The sequence below is a fragment of the Sphaerodactylus townsendi genome, linkage group LG17 (assembly GCF_021028975.2).
Source record: "Sphaerodactylus townsendi isolate TG3544 linkage group LG17, MPM_Stown_v2.3, whole genome shotgun sequence".
NCBI lineage: Eukaryota > Metazoa > Chordata > Lepidosauria > Squamata > Sphaerodactylidae > Sphaerodactylus > Sphaerodactylus townsendi.
In genome coordinates this window covers 14550020-14565507 of record NC_059441.1, presented here as the reverse complement: position 1 = coordinate 14565507, position 15488 = coordinate 14550020, and the positions used below count along the sequence as shown (strand labels likewise).

Sequence of the window (15488 nt, the reverse complement as noted above, 5' to 3'; positions counted from 1 at the left end):
ATTATTCTGCATGTGCGGAATGAGCCAGAGAGTCATCATCTAACTGAATTGTTTCCAATTTGGAGGTTAAGAAGGTGAGATATTGTTTTTTCCCCTTCTTGATATGAAAAAGTGGCAGGATCTTCCCAATCCAGATGGGGGCCCTCAGAGGAAAATTTCTACTCTGCCGCTGCTATTTTACTTGTGGAAGGAAACATACACACGGCCTGTATAATGCTTCTATGTTTCTTCCAACAGGACAAAAACCGCATCTGAGAGGATTTGAGGTTGGGGAAATGGAGGAGATACCCCCACCCCTTCTTTGACATCATCCTACTCTGAACTGAGGTTGCTGTTCCTTCCCTCCAAAAGGGTTTGTTCACAGATATGCCAACGTTTTGTCTAGTTAAACTCCCAAGGAAAAGACAGCAGTGCCTTTGACTCACGACAAACTCCAGGCAAGACATAGGCAGAGCTGGGGAGATACTGTGGCTCAGCGGAAGAGACTCTGGTTTGCAAGCAGAAGGTACCAGGTTCAGTTCCTGACATCTCCAGTTAAAGGATCTGGCAGCAGGTGATGAGAAAACCTGTGCCTAGGACTATGGAAAGCCACGACCCCATAGGTGCCAAACTCGCAGCCCTCCAGATGTTATGGACTAAGTTCCCATAATCCCCTGCCAGCATGATGCTGGCAGGGGATGATGGGAACTGTAGTCCATAATATCTGGAGGGCCACGAGTTTGACACCTGTGAGCTGACCTAATGGTGTGATTCAATACAAGACAGCTTCGTGTGTGCGTGTGTTTGCCACGGCCTCCTTCTGCTTATCTCTGGAGCCAGCGGGATGTAGTGGTTAAGGGCAGGTGCACTCTAATCTGGAGAACCGGGTTTGATTCCCCACTCTGCCACTTGAGCTGTGGAGGCTTATCTGGGGAACCATAAGAACATAAGAACAATAGTCTCTGGTGAGGAACTTTGCCAAAAGCCTTTTGGAAATCCAAGTAGACAATGTCCACTGGTTCCCCCTTATCCACATGCCAGTTTACACCCTCAAAGAACTCTAGTAAGTTTGTAAGACAGGATTTGCCTCTGCAAAAGCCATGCTGACTCCTTCTCAGCAGGTCTTGCTTTTCTACATGTTTTATAATTTTAACTTTAATGATAGATTCTACTAATTTACCAGGAACAGATGTCAAACTGACTGGCCTGTAATTTCCCGGGTCCCCCCTAGATCCTTTCTTAAAGATTGGTGTGACATTGGCCATCTTCCAGTCTTCAGGGATGGAGCATGATTTCAGGGATGCATATTAAAGTGAGAAGATCAGCAATTTCATGCTTGAGCTCTTTAAGAACTCTTGGGTGAATGCAATCTGGGCCAGGGGATTTGGTGGCATTTAGTTTATCAATGGCTGCCAGAACTTCTTCCTTGTCTACCACTATCTTCACTAGTTCCTCGGATTCGCCTCCTAAGATTAGCTTGTGCACTCCCACACATGCCAGCTGGATGACCTTGGGCTAGTCACAGTTCTTTGGAGTTCTCTCAGCCCCACCCACCTCACAGAGTGTTTGTTGTGGGGGTCAGGAAGGGAAAAGAGATTCTAAGCCCTTTTGAGTCTCCTTACAGGAGAGAAAGGGGGGGATATGAATCCAAACTCTCCTCTGGGCTTCCCTGGTGGTACCTAAGTACTAATAGTGGCTAGCCTTACTTAGCTTCCAAGTTCTAATGAGCTTGGGCTAAGCTGGGTGACTCAGCCTGCAGTGTTTGTAACAATCCATTGTTCTGGGGAGCAATCAGCATCTGATGGAACCGAATGACCAACAAGTAAAATTTCATGGATTTTAATTACTCTAAACAGCACTTAGGAGCCGCGTGGCGTAGTGGTTAAGTGCTTGCACTGCCACTCACACGGTCAGGAGTTCGAGCCCCCTGTGGGAGTTCGAGCCCCCCCTTAGGGGAAGGGCGGTATATAAATTTGAAGATAAATAAAATAAATAAATATCCTGGCAGCTGGCTCATGATCAACTCAGCCATCCATCCATTCCTTGGTCGGTAAATGAGTACCTAGCACGTAGCTAGGGGGTAGAGAATAGCCAGGGAAAGCAATGGCAAACTACCCCACAAAAACAGCTTGCCTATAAAATCACTGCTTGCAGTGGTACCCCAGGGTCAGACACGACTTAAGGGGAAACTTTACTTTAAATAGCACTTGCTCCTTTGCAGCTTCCCATTCAGCGCTCAAATGGTGGTTGAGGGGGAGGACCAAGTGGGAATAACATATTCTATTTTGCTGCATTTATCGAGTGTGCAAGTGAGTGAGTCTGAAGAAACCCTTACAAAGGCAGGTCTCCGTATTATTTCCAAGTTGTCATTAGGAGGAAATGTAATCCGTGCAAATACTATACACATAACGCGCACTAAAATACTAAATTCTATTTTACAGGTCATTTCGATAGAAGTCTGGCTTTTAGAATTATTAAACTATTTGCTATGAAAAAAAGGGTCATTTCAAAACCAGAATGAAAAACAACGGATCGTATCACACATATATTTTCTTCCACCCACTGTATGATAAAAGTATATTTATTACCTTTGCTAAACAGTAGTGTTTGGGCAATGGTTTGATAACCGTGGCAAAATATTATTAATTTGTACGACTACCGGATCGTTGTAGCTTTTCGTTTCGTTTTGCAAATGTAGATTTCATTTTCATATCCGACGAGGTCAATTTTAACACGCATATGGGGGCAGTACAAAGGATTAAGCCCAGATCTGCAGAAAGAAAAATAAAACTATGGTAAGGAACTATAACATTCAAGAAGGATATTGACAAGCTGGAACGGGTCCAGAGGAGGGCAACCAAAACAATCAAAAGTCTGGATTCCATGCTCTACAAGGAGAGACTTAGGGAGCTGGGGATGTTTGGTTTGGTGAAGAGAAGGTAAAGAGATGACATGACAGCCATGTTTAGATATCTGAAGGGATGTCATGTTGGTGAGGGAGCAAGCTTGTTTTCTGCTGCTCCAGAGACTAGGACCAGGAGTCATGGGTTCAAGGAGAAGGGATTCCACCTCAACATCAGGAAAAACTGATGTTTTGGAGAACTGGGTTTGGTTACCCGCTCTGCCACTTGAGCTGTGGAGGCTTATCTGGTGAACCAGATTAGCTTGTGCACTCCAGCACATGCCGGCTGGGTGACCTTGGGCTAGTCACAGTTCCTGCTGAACTCTCTCAGCCCCACCCACCTCACAAGGTGTTTGTTGGGGGGGGGGGGGATTGAGTCTCCTTACAGGAGAGAAAGGGGGGATATAAATCCAAGCTCTTCTTTTCTTCTTCAACCTGAACTGGACCTACAGAACTACAAAACGTCTAGCTGTGCACTCCCTCGAGATCTTTGGAGAAAGGGCGGGGTGAAAATGGGACAGATGATGTCAGAATATTCCTAAAACTGAGAGCCAGTTCACACAGCTGTGACCGGAGGCAGGAGTCTGAGTGAATGCATCCTTCCCACCGCACACACGAGTTTCCATGATACGGAAACAAAGCAATTTCATTGAACTAGTTATTGACAGAAATCTGGGATTAAATAGCTTGAACAACACCCATCTCTGCATGCAGTGGAGGAAACGTCTGCAGAAAAGAGAAGGAAAAGAACAGCCTGTCCCGTACTCTCAGTGTGTGGTCCCACGATCCCGAGCAGAAAGCAGTCCCGTCGCTCGAAACTCTCAGGGTGCTGACGCGATTCTCGTGCCCGAAGAGAATAGATACACGAGACCCTTTCAGGACATCCCAGACGTTTATGGTGTAATCGTTGTAGCCCGCAAATAGCAAGCGCCCTGCAAAAGAAGAAGAGAAGAAGAAGAGTTTGGATTTATATCCCCCCTTTTCTCTCCTGCAGGAGACTCAAAGGGGCTTACAATCTCCTTGCCCTTCCCCCCTCACAACAAACACCCTGTGAGGTAGGTGGGGCTGAGAGAGCTCCGAGAAGCTGTGACTAGCCCAAGGTCACCCAGCTGGCGTGTGTGGGAGTGCACAGGCTAATCTGAATTCCCCAGATAAGCCTCCACAGCTCAGGCGGCAGAGCGGGGAATCAAACCCGGTTCCTCCAGATTAGAGTACACCTGCTCTTAACCACTACACCACTGCTGCTCTTAGAACAGAAAAGACATTCCATTCAGGTAGCCATTAAGCTGCCAAAACGGTTGCGGTTGCAAAATCCAACAAATAAAATACATTCAAAAGTCCCCCATTCGAGGAGGGGACGTCCCACCCCTGCCCCCTAAATGCAGCAGAATTTCAGCCTCACCACTGAGAGAGAAGTCCACACTGGAGGCCCCGAAAATAATGCTCTCTTTGGAATAAATCGCTACTTCTCTGTCCGCACGGAGGTCATATAAGCGGCACTGGAAGGAAACAGTAAAAAGGAACATCTCCGCTTAAGCCCAGGCTCAAACACACCAATGATTTGTTTTTAACGTTAACTGGGTGTAAACCAGTTTGGGTCCCTCTGAGGAGAAAAAGCAAGGTGCAAAAATCTAAATAAATAAATACAGAAGACAAATGAATGATCCCCCACACAGATGGAAATCATAATTCCCCCTATGCAAAACCATCTCTTCAGCGTTATCATTTTTACTCATAATCTTCATCATAAATTCTGATTTCAGGGCCCACGCAGGCACTATACCAGTGGTGGCGAACCTTTGGCACTCCAGATGTTAAGGACTACAACGAATTCCTGCATCAGGCCACCTGCCAGCAATGGCCAATTAGCAACCATGCTGGAGGCCGAAGCAATAGCCAACAGTCACTAACCTTCTGGAGTGGAAGTGGTCACGTACCCACTACGGTCACTAACATCTGAGATAGGTCGCTCCCTCCTCTCTGAGACCTATCCCCAAGGGTGCCCTCAAAGACAAGGCAAACGTTAATCTGAAAGCTCCCACTGTAGAATCGAGCTGGTTTCATTCCAAGCTTTGGAAAACCCGGCCTTTGCCTCTCTGTTCAGCTATGAATCACGGTGGGAGGTCTTGGCCATATCGCTATTTCTCAGCCTACCAACATCTCCGGCTTGTGGCGAAGTTAAAAACAAGACGCGGACATGTTTGCTGTCGTGTCCAGCTCTCAGAACAGGGTGTGACAAAAATTTAAATAAATAGATTCCCTTTGTTTATTTAGCTCCCCCGCCCACCTTCTTCCACATCTTCTACTGCACTTACAAGAAATGCCGCTTTGTTGTGGTTTAGCAATCTTTCCTGCCGGCTGAGCAGTTAGGTACAACATGCCTGCAACTAGACCAGTGGTGGCGAACCTATGGCACGGGTGCCAGAGGTGGCACTCAGAGCCCTCTTTGTGGGTACACACAAACAGAGTCACCCCCCACCTATCTAGGCTGGCCTGGGCCATTAGGCTCGATTATTAGCATTAAACCTAAGACCTAGTTTTGGGGAAGCAGTGTAGGTAACCCTCTTAAGCACTGTCAAACCTCACTGATTTTCATGCGAAGAACTAAAGCGCGATCCTTTACCTGCGAGTGAGCTCGGTTGCTGGCAATGGGGCTTGCTTCTGAGTGAACCCTCCTAGGGTCATGATTCACCCGTTGGAAGAGTTGCACGGTTGCTTCAAAGCGAAGCCACCGACTACCACCAAGCTTACTCCTGAGTAATGCACGCCTTGGAGCCAACCGTTTTTTCTAAACTAAAACCTCAGTATTTGGGTTAAATTGCTGTGTTGGCACTTTGCGATAAATAAGTGGGTTTTGGGTTGCAATTTGGGCACTCGGTCTCGAAAAGGTTCACTATCACTGAACTAGACCAATTCATACGATGTGGAACTTCCCGCCACCTTCAGCAAAGCCTCACTTTCTGTGCTTTTTTGAAACTTTTAGCACATGAACATTACAGTAAAAACCTGATTTGTCTACCAGAGTCTGGATACTAACATCTAACTGAAAAGTTGTTACAACCCAGAGAAGGAGGAGGGAGTCAATGAAATCCTGGTCTAGAAACCCCTTCAGTCAGTTGAGATTGTCTCCAGAATCAGAGACTACGAAAGGAACCAAACATGAGTGCTATGGGAAACAGTGAATATCGCAGTTTCTTGGTATCAGAAAAGATGTAGCCCAAATCTGACCCCGGTAATCTTTCATCAGCAATCCTGTTTTATTTACAGATGATCTAATGGTGTTTCTGCCCCGACCTGAACGGGCCAGGCTAATTGAATCCCCTCAGGTCTTGGAAGCTAAGCAGATTGGCCTGGTTAGTATGGGAGACCACCAAGGAATTCCAGGGTTGGTTATGCAGAGGCCAGCAACGGCAAACGTCCTCTGAGTGGCTCTTGCCTGGAAAAGCCTGCGGGTCGCTGTAAGTCAGCTGGTCTTGACGGGACCCTCCACGCAGAGCTCTTCCAAAGCAATCTCGCCCAATTGATATCAGAATTGCAGGAGAGGCTCTCAACAGTTCCCCCATTAAATAGTTCAGATCAACAGCAATAACCACCATTTCTTGTTAGGGGGGAGATAAGTTGAACTCAACAGTCAGTCCTGCCCGCAAAGCAAATTCTAAGTGGATTGCAAGGTAGCGGTGGAATTGTCTCGTGGTGGAAGAAGAAGAAGAAGAAGAAGAAGAAGAAGAAGAAGAAGAAGAAGAAGAAGAAGAAGAAGAAGAAGAAGAAGAAGAAGAAGAAGAAGAAGAAGAAGAAGAAGAAGAAGAAGAAGAAGAAGAAGAAGAAGAAGAAGAAGAAGAAGAAGAAGAAGAAGAAGAAGAAGAAGAAGAAGAAGAAGAAGAAGAAGAAACAACAACAACAACAACAACAACAACAACAACAACAACAACAACAACAACAACTCACTTTGTGGAGAGCCACACTAGTAGTTAAAGGTAAAGTTGCCCCTTCAGTTGTGCAAGCAGTGATTTCATAGGCAAGCCGTTTTTGTGGGGTAGTTTGCCATTGACTTCCCCGGCTATTCTTTACCCCCTAGCTATGTGCTAGGTACTCATTTACTGACCAAGGAATGGACAAATGGCTGAGTTGACCATGAGCCAGCTGCCAGGATCTCTGACCCACAGGGGGCTCGAACTCAATACAACAACCTTTATTAGGCATATTAAAATAGGATCCAGAGCGTTACAGACATTTCTGAAGTACAAATCAAAAGTACATTCAAAACACAGACAGATAAACTGTATCTAGCATTGGACATTACTTAGAAAGTTCTGTCAGTTCTGAAAGTTTTACAGTGTGGACAGACCCGATCCTGGAGAGGAATAGATAGGTAGCGACCCTTTGTAATGGCCGATGGGAAAGTATTGCATCTGGCCCTTGTAATAATCCATCTCTGTTGGGGTTCAGTTAATAGTTCAAGATATTTGGCTATGTGCCCCTGTTCTGGTACTATTCCGACAGAAAGGGGTGAGCATGATTTATTTGCTTGCCCCAACAAGATGGTATTCTTATTCATGTTCTAAAAGTCTGCTTTTTAAGGTTTGCAGAATCTCTCTGGGTGACAGCATACAGAGATCTTCAATTATTAAACCTAGAGAGTAGATGTTTGATTTAAGAAATTTATACCATTCGGAGGCAAATAGGTCTGGCCGCACAATGTATGTTAAACTGCACTCATCAGAGTTAAAACATAGTTTGATCCAATACTTGAATGTATTCAGCCATGCTCTTGTTTCAAGTAGGGGGGCTCGAACTCCTGACCATGTGAGTGGCAGTGCAAGCACTTAACCACTGTGCCACAAGGCTCCTTCCCACTATACACTAGTAGTGACCGTCAGTCAAAAGGGCCACGTTTACTTCCATCTCTGGGAAAAGGCCCACAGATCAAGGGGGGCTCATCTGTCCTCCAGTCCCTGCACTAGTGGTTCGAATTACTTATCAACCACAAGTCCTACCAAGAAATGGCCTGACTCACTTTCTTGGAACATGCAGTGAGTGCCACGTTAAGGCACAGTGTTCAGAAATGCCACACGTGGCTCCTGAGCCTCTGAGTGAATGTTGCGGCCTTAGCCAATAGGATTCAGTGTGCATTCAGTGGGAAAGGCACCAAGCCTTTTACACGCATCCAGGAAACCCAGGAGGAGTTTTACATGCATCCAGGAAAACATATGAGGGATTCTACATGAATTTTAGCCAAACTATTCAAAAGGAAGGAACACAACGTACCGTAGCATCGTCTGATCCAGAGGCAAAGGCATCTCCGCTTGGATAGTACCTACACATAGGGGGAAGGGAACCCTGTTACTTCTACAAAGTACATTCTAAAAATCAATGTCAGATCTTGTAAAGCGATCCGGATATGAGGTAGTCGTGCTATTTGTAGTTCAAAACACATGAGACGCCGGGAGAGAGGAGATCGAAACTCCCCAACTTCCTTTCAAGCTCAATTACATCTGCACGGGGCCAAATCCAATCTATTGGTTACCAATAAAGGTCAGAGTAGATGGATAGTAAATGGATTTCTATCGGACTTTAAAAACGACGTTACAGTCTAATCCATACAGGGATCCCTCGGGGGCTTAACCCTTTCATCCCTGCCCTTGTGCTAGTCAACCCCTTCAAAGAAAAAGAAAAGAAATATATGTGTAATTCCCCACCTTTAAATGAATAATAAGGGGCAGAGGGCCAAGTTTCAAATAGTGAAACTGAGTGGGGTTAAAAGGGTTAACGTCAGAGGTGGGATCCAGCAGGTTCTCACCAGTTCCCGAGAGTGGGTTACTAATTATTTGTGTGTGCCGAGAGGGGGTTACTAATTGGGTCTGCTTTTCCATTAGAAATTCCATTAGGTCCAAAAATCATAAAGTCCTGTTGTTTCCTATGTGGCTGATTAGCGAAGGTAGAAAATGGGGTAATTCTCCCTGTTGGGCTGTTTTAAAAACATGTTTTAGAAATATGGTAAAGTTCCTTGTTTAAGGAAAGCATCCTTCTTTTGATTTCTAGAAACAAAATTAAGTATTTGAAAGTATGAAGTATTTGACAGGCAGTCAATTAGAGGAGAAGTAGTTGTTTCTGTTGGCACTAGACGGTAGGACTTGCTATAATGAGTTTAAATTGTGGACAGAAAGATACCAGCTGGAAATTAGGAACTTGTTTTTTACAGTAAGAGTTTTTTACAGTAACAGAGAAATTATTAATGCCCCGCCCTCGGAATGCCCGGCCACGCCCTCATCATGCCCCGCCCAGCCCCATTGGCACAACGCCACTGTTTGAATCCCACCACCATGGGAACCTGTTACTAAAATGTTTGGATCCCACTACTGGTTAACGTCCCTCCATTTCCACCCTGAATGAGGGCAGTGTGCAGTTGAAATTTGTAATCAACACCTGAACTTGGACGTTCACTTGGGCATACCGACGTGTGACCAGCAAATAATGAAGCCCTCCCAGGATTCCTTACACTTGTAGGGGAGATCTCCCCTCGCTTTCCCATCTGCATCCATCCTGCCACAACTACAGGGCAAGCGAGGGCTCAGTTTTGCAGACACGGCCCTGGTATTCCATTAGCTCATTACAAACATAGACTAGGAGGAAGTCTCCTGCTCTCTTCCAGCGTGGTGTAGTGGATAAGAGCAGGTGGGTTCTAATAAGAACAAAAGAACATAAGAACTAGCCAGCTGGATCAAACCAGAGTCCATCTAGTCCAGCATTTTGCTACTCGCAGTGGCCCACCAGGTGCCTTTGGGAGCTCACATGCAGGATGTGAAAGCAATGGCCTTCTGCTGCTGCTGCTCCCGAGCACCTGGTCTGCTAAGGCATTTGCAATCTGAGATCAAGGAGGATCAAGATTGGTAGCCATAGATCGACTTCTCCTCCATAAATCTGTCCAAGCCCTTTTTAAAGCTATCCAGGTTAGTGGCCATCACCCCCTCCTGTGGCAGCATATTCCAAACACCTATCACACGTTGTGTGAAGAAGTGTTTCCTTTTATTAGTCCTAATTCTTCCCCCCAGCATTTTCAATTAATGCCCCCTGGTTCTAGTATTGTGAGAAAGAGAGAAAAATGTCTCTCTGTCAATATTTTCTACCCCATGCATAATTTTATAGACTTCAATCATATCCCCCCTCAGACGTCTCCTCTCCAAACTAAAGAGGCCCAAACGCTGCAGCCTCTCCTCATAAGGAAGGTGCTCCAGTCCCTCAATCATCCTCGTTGCCCTTCTCTGTACTTTTTCTATCTCTTCGATATCCTTTTTGAGATGTGGCGACCAGAACTGGAGAACTGGAGAACCGGATTTGATTCCCCACTCCTCCACCTGAGTGGCGGAGGCTTATCTGGTGAACCAGTTGGGTTTCCGCACTCCTACATTCCTGCTGGGTGACCTAGGGCTGGTCACAGTTCTCTCTGAACTATCTCAGCCTCATCTACCTCACAAGGTGTCTGTTGTGGGGAAAGGAAGGGAAAAGAGCTTGTAAGACACCTTGAGTCTCCTTACCGGAGAGAAAGGTGGGTTATATATCCAAAGTCTTCTTCTTCTTCTTCCTCATATACCATCCACAAATGTATTTTGTCTGCCTGCATTTCTGCAGATATGATGGTTTAAACGTTATGGCGACAGTCAACTGACCTGACACTGTTGACATCTGATTCGTGGGTTTCGAACGACTGGATGCACTGCCCGGTCCGCATGTCCCAGACCATTGCTTTCTTATCGCACCCCTGAAAACAGACAAAACGAAAATTGATGTTATAGTGAGACCAAAACTTTAATTTTTATTATGAACAAATGTATACCCTGCTCAATTCCTGGCCAACGTCGAAGAGGTCCCAGATGCAAGCTGGCTGAGATAAGATGGACAGAGATCCCTTCGGAACCAAGTCTGAATCACTTGGTGCCTTCTTAAAATTTTTGCAGATCAAAAAGTCCTTACAGGCAGGAAATACTTTGGTGGAGATGAATCGACATCATTTTTTCAGATCCCCTTTCCCCCCCCAAAAAAAGTCCAGAGTAACCCTCCCACAAATGACACAGTGGTATTTTCACCATCTGTGATCATCACCTCTGGTGTTCATCTGAATTCACCTTTGTAACTCTAGGCAGGTGGGATGACCCCAGTGGTGGGATCCAAAAATTTTAGTAACAGGTTCCCATGGTGGTGGGATTCAAACTGTGGCGTAGCAATCCAAATGGAAATAGGGCTGGCGAGGAACTGACGGCGAGGGCATGGAAGCGGGCATTCCTGGGAGTGGGGAGCATTCCCTGGAGCAGGGCTGTGGCAGGGCGCAGCAGCTGCGTAAGATCACTGGTAGGCGAGAGGAAACAAATGCACCGCATGAGCATGAGGCTGCCACGCACGCCGGTGCACCTCCTGCTAGACTGCTTCAAGTTCTGCGCACAACTGCTGAGAGGAGGGTCGTAACTAAGGCAAAAATCACGTGGCAAAATCACCCATTAGGAACCCCCTCTCGGCACACACAAATAATTAGTAACCTACTCTCGGGAACCTGTGAAAACCTGCTGGATCCCTCCTCTGACCAAGATCCAACAATTAAAATTGTTGTAGAAGATTTTAAAAACCCTCCTGTTGTGGAGAACGTCCGGCGATTTGACTGGTCTGAGCTTACAGAAGCTTCCTGTTAAACTTTACTGAAAGGGGTGTTTACTGGAATTATAGCCAGACTGGGTCTGATTGTAGCCTCTTCAGATGTTTTGGAGACCTTCAATTTGACAGGTGAATTCGGGTCTAGTTCTGAAAACATCTAGGAGCAGTAAATATGAGCGGCCTTTGGATTCAGAATCTGCCCTCTATTTTTTCCCTTTGTTTCTCCTGACCTCCCCTCCCCTTTACTGTTTTACTTTCCTTTTCTTTCAAGTTTTATTGTTTCTTTAATGTCCTTTTTTTTTGGCTGTGCAGCAACCTGATAACTAGCGCAGAGCAATCTACTGTGTGTCTATATACTATTATTTCTTTTCTGAGATTTCTTTTCTTTTGTTGTTACAAAGTTTTGTGGGGAAAAAGTAATAAATTTTGCAAAGGAAAATTCTTCCAACTCTATGGCTCATTCCGCACATGCAGAATAATGCACTTTCAAACTGCTTTCAGTGCTCTTTGAAGCTGTGCGAATGGCAAAATCCACTTGCAAACAGCTGTGAAAGTGGTTTGAAAATGCATTATTTTGCGTGTGCGGAAGGGGCCTATGCTTCTACTTACCCCTGAGACAAAAGTGTTTCCTGTTTCTGACGGAGCAAGATCCAAGCACAAGACGTCAGCCCCGTGCCCGTGGAAACTTTGCAATAGCTGTCCGCTTTCAACATCCCAGAGAGCACAAGTGCCGTCTCCGCTAGCAGTCAAGATCTGGAGGGGAAAGAAAGGAAGAAAAGGGCAAGGCTGAAAGGGGGCGGTTGGGAAGGTGGAGTGGGAGGCAGAGTGGCAAGGCCAGAAGCCTACCCGAATCCTTTGGGAAGGGCAAGTAGGTGGCCCAGGGGCTCTAGATGGCTGGAAGGGAGTGAAAGGGTGGAGCAACCCTCTTAAATGGGAACAGGAAGGTCCTGACCTGAGAGGAAGAAGAAGAGGTTAGATTTATACTCCACTTTTCTCTCCTGTAAGGAGACTCAAAGGGGTTTACAATCTCCTTTCCTTCCCCCCCCCCCAAACAACAAACACCCTGTGAGGCAGGTGGGGCTGAGAGAGTCCTGAGAAAATCGCAGACTGCACAGAAGGAATTGTGACTACTGCAATATGCACAGGTTTTATAGGGATGCAACGTGAATAGTTTTCTGACAGTAGTAAGCATCTTACTTCTGGCATAGTGACAGAGGTTGATAGGGTCCACCTTCACATCTAGGTAGTTGTCTCTCCTCCATTTTTACTCTGGCCAGACTCACAGGAATGGTTCAGCCCCAAAGAAAGGACTGAATCGACTCTGAATTAGAATTCCCCAAATACTCCTTTAAGGAAATGTTTGACCCGCAGTCTGCCATGTAATCATTTAGAAAGAGGAAAAGCACTTCTCTCCAGTGGTAAAACAAGGGCGGTAAAATGACATGCAAGAAAGCAGACTAGTGATCTTTTAGTCCAGCATTCTGTTTCCAGCAGTGGCCAGCCGGGTTTCCTAGAAGACTCCCCCTCCCCACTGCCCTGAGCAGCAGCACAGAAGTAAAAATCTCCCCCCATTGCTCTCCATCAGCTGGTATCCTGAGGTTTACTATTTCTGAATATGGAGGATCTATTACATTGTGGCTAATCCTCTTCTTTTTACAGCAGCAACAAACAATGATTTTAAAAGTTCTCACAAACATGAAGAAGAAGATTATGATGATGATGATGAAGGAGGAGGAGGAGGAATTTGGATTTACACCCCAGCTTTCTCTCCTGTAAGGAGACTCAAGGTGGTTTACAAGCTCCCTTCCTCTCCCCACAACAGACACCTGGTGAGGTCGGTGGGACTGAGAGAGTTCAGACAGAACTGTGACTAGCCCAAGTCACCCAGCAGGAACGTAGGAGTGCGGAAACACATCTTGTTCACCAGACAAGAGCCTGCCACTCAGGTGGAGGAGTGGGGAATCAAACCCGGTTCTCCGGATTAGAATCCACCTGCTCTTAACCGTGACACCACCCTGGAGAAAAGCACAGGAGACTCCTGTGCACGCCGGGGGATCTCCCTGCCAGGGAAGAGGAGAGCAGGGCATCAGCTGCCTTTCTGACTCAGTCTGAGGCTGGCCCCTCCCAACCCAAGCTGGAACGACACAAGGCTGGGGGTGACATCGCAGGGAGCGCCCCCCAACGTGACTAGTTGTGACTAGTTGCCTCAAAGACGTTCGCGGTCTTGGACCTGCATACCTGAGGGACCGCCTCTCCCCATATTGCCCCGGTAGGCCCCTCCGCTCCTCAGAGGAGGACCTACTCATGATCCCTGGCCCCAAAATGATCAGGCTGGCCTCGACGAGGGGCAGGGCCTTTTCAGCCCTACCTGGTGGAACAGGCTCCCTAGGGAGATCAGGGCCCTGCGGGACTTCCAACATTTCTGCAGGGCCTGCAAGACGGACCTGTTCCACCAGGCGTTTGGCCAGTCTGGTTAAAAATACATCTACCATGTCATCTGGCCTCCCGTGGGCACAAGGGGGGGGGAGGGGGGTAGCCAGACGCCATCCACATTTTTAAATGGGTTCTGTTTTTATGTAATTGGTATTTAAATTATGTTTTAATGTATGTTTTAACCTGTTGTGAACCGCCCTGAGCCCTCACGGGGAGGGCGGTATATAAAAGTAATAATAAATAAAAAAAAACTAATAATAAAAAAAGAATAATGCGGGCCCCCACCCTGAATTCCAGATTTTTTTGTTTTTAGAGTAAGCGACTAAGAGAGGATGCGGGAAAACTTGTAGTCATTACTCTACTCAACTGCTATGCATGAACACATCCACCGTTCAGTTTCCGGCCAATTAACACTTGGTGCTTACTGTATACTGACCAGATTTTTCGTATTAAAAAGTGGGGCGCGCACGCGCACCCGCACACTGCCTTTTGCGGCGGTGCTCCCCAGTCAGGAAACAGGAAACTGTTTCCTGACCGGGCGAAGGCATAGCGCAAAAGGCTGTGTCACTATGCGAACCATTAATCGTGTCGGGACAATGGCATAAGCTAGCGGGGATCTTGGGACACTCAGCCTTGAAAATCGGGGCTGGCTGGTCACCGTAGCTTACTGTTAAATTGATTTAAATTGTTTAATAAGATACTTTAAACATATTGGAGGAACTGTTTTTGATGGTTTCCCCTTTAATTCATGTATTTTACCGGGAATATCTTATGTCCAATGCTACCGCAAAATTTCACACGGGTATAAGGAGGATCCCCTTTCTACATTTCCCTTGTATTCAGGCAACGTTTGTTGAAACAGTGCCAGGTTCTTCCCTTCTTTAGACCACAATTTAGTTCACTCAAGTGCTGCAGGTAGGTCTCGGATTCCCGTTTCCATAGCGATAGACGTGAATCATGATCTCAGGTTTATGACTGGAAACCACAGAATGGGAAACAACAGATTATGCCGTAGCTTCTCGGGTCCCAAAATAGAATCGGCCACAGCTGATATTCTGTTAGGAATAATTTAAAGATCCGGCGAACAGGCAAAGACACAAAACTTGTACTTGGGTTTTCCGAACCCAAAAAACCCTAAAAATATTTCCAAACTTACATGCCAGTTTTTGTTGTGTGCTACATTCCACTATTAGATATGGATGTTTGTTATGAAGTGGAACGAAATGCATGAAATTTACCACCTTCGTTGGTGAACAGAACACCGGCGAGTTGGGACTTGGAGCTTAGTTTGCAATCTCTGCATTGGACAGCTGATTTGCAAAGGATTATTCAGGTTTTATTGCAAGCTGTAAAACGATGAGGATGAAGGCCAACAGACACCACGTGCCTAACTAAACGGATCATTAAAGAGGGAGAGTTCAGGTTAAATTTGGATAACCAGTAATCGAGAAAAACAACGGATTGTTTATAACAGTAGAATAGAGCAGGGATGGCGAACCTATGGCACGGGTGCCAGAGGTGGCACTCAGAGCCC

The 15488-nt window shown here is 46.2% G+C and overlaps 1 protein-coding gene across 1 annotated transcript; it reads right to left on the bottom strand.

Annotated features, from left to right (window-relative positions):
- Window positions 1-2179: 2179 nt before the first annotated feature.
- GNB5 (G protein subunit beta 5) lies at window positions 2180-12727 on the bottom strand. The gene is made up of 7 exons (XM_048519742.1): window positions 12719-12727; window positions 12131-12415; window positions 10546-10637; window positions 8147-8195; window positions 4284-4380; window positions 3647-3813; window positions 2180-2749 (listed from the first exon to the last, which is right to left on the bottom strand). Exons 1-7 carry the CDS (start codon window positions 12725-12727, stop codon window positions 2738-2740), a joined length of 711 nt encoding a protein of 236 aa, XP_048375699.1. The 3' UTR covers window positions 2180-2737.
- Window positions 12728-15488: the final 2761 nt, after the last annotated feature.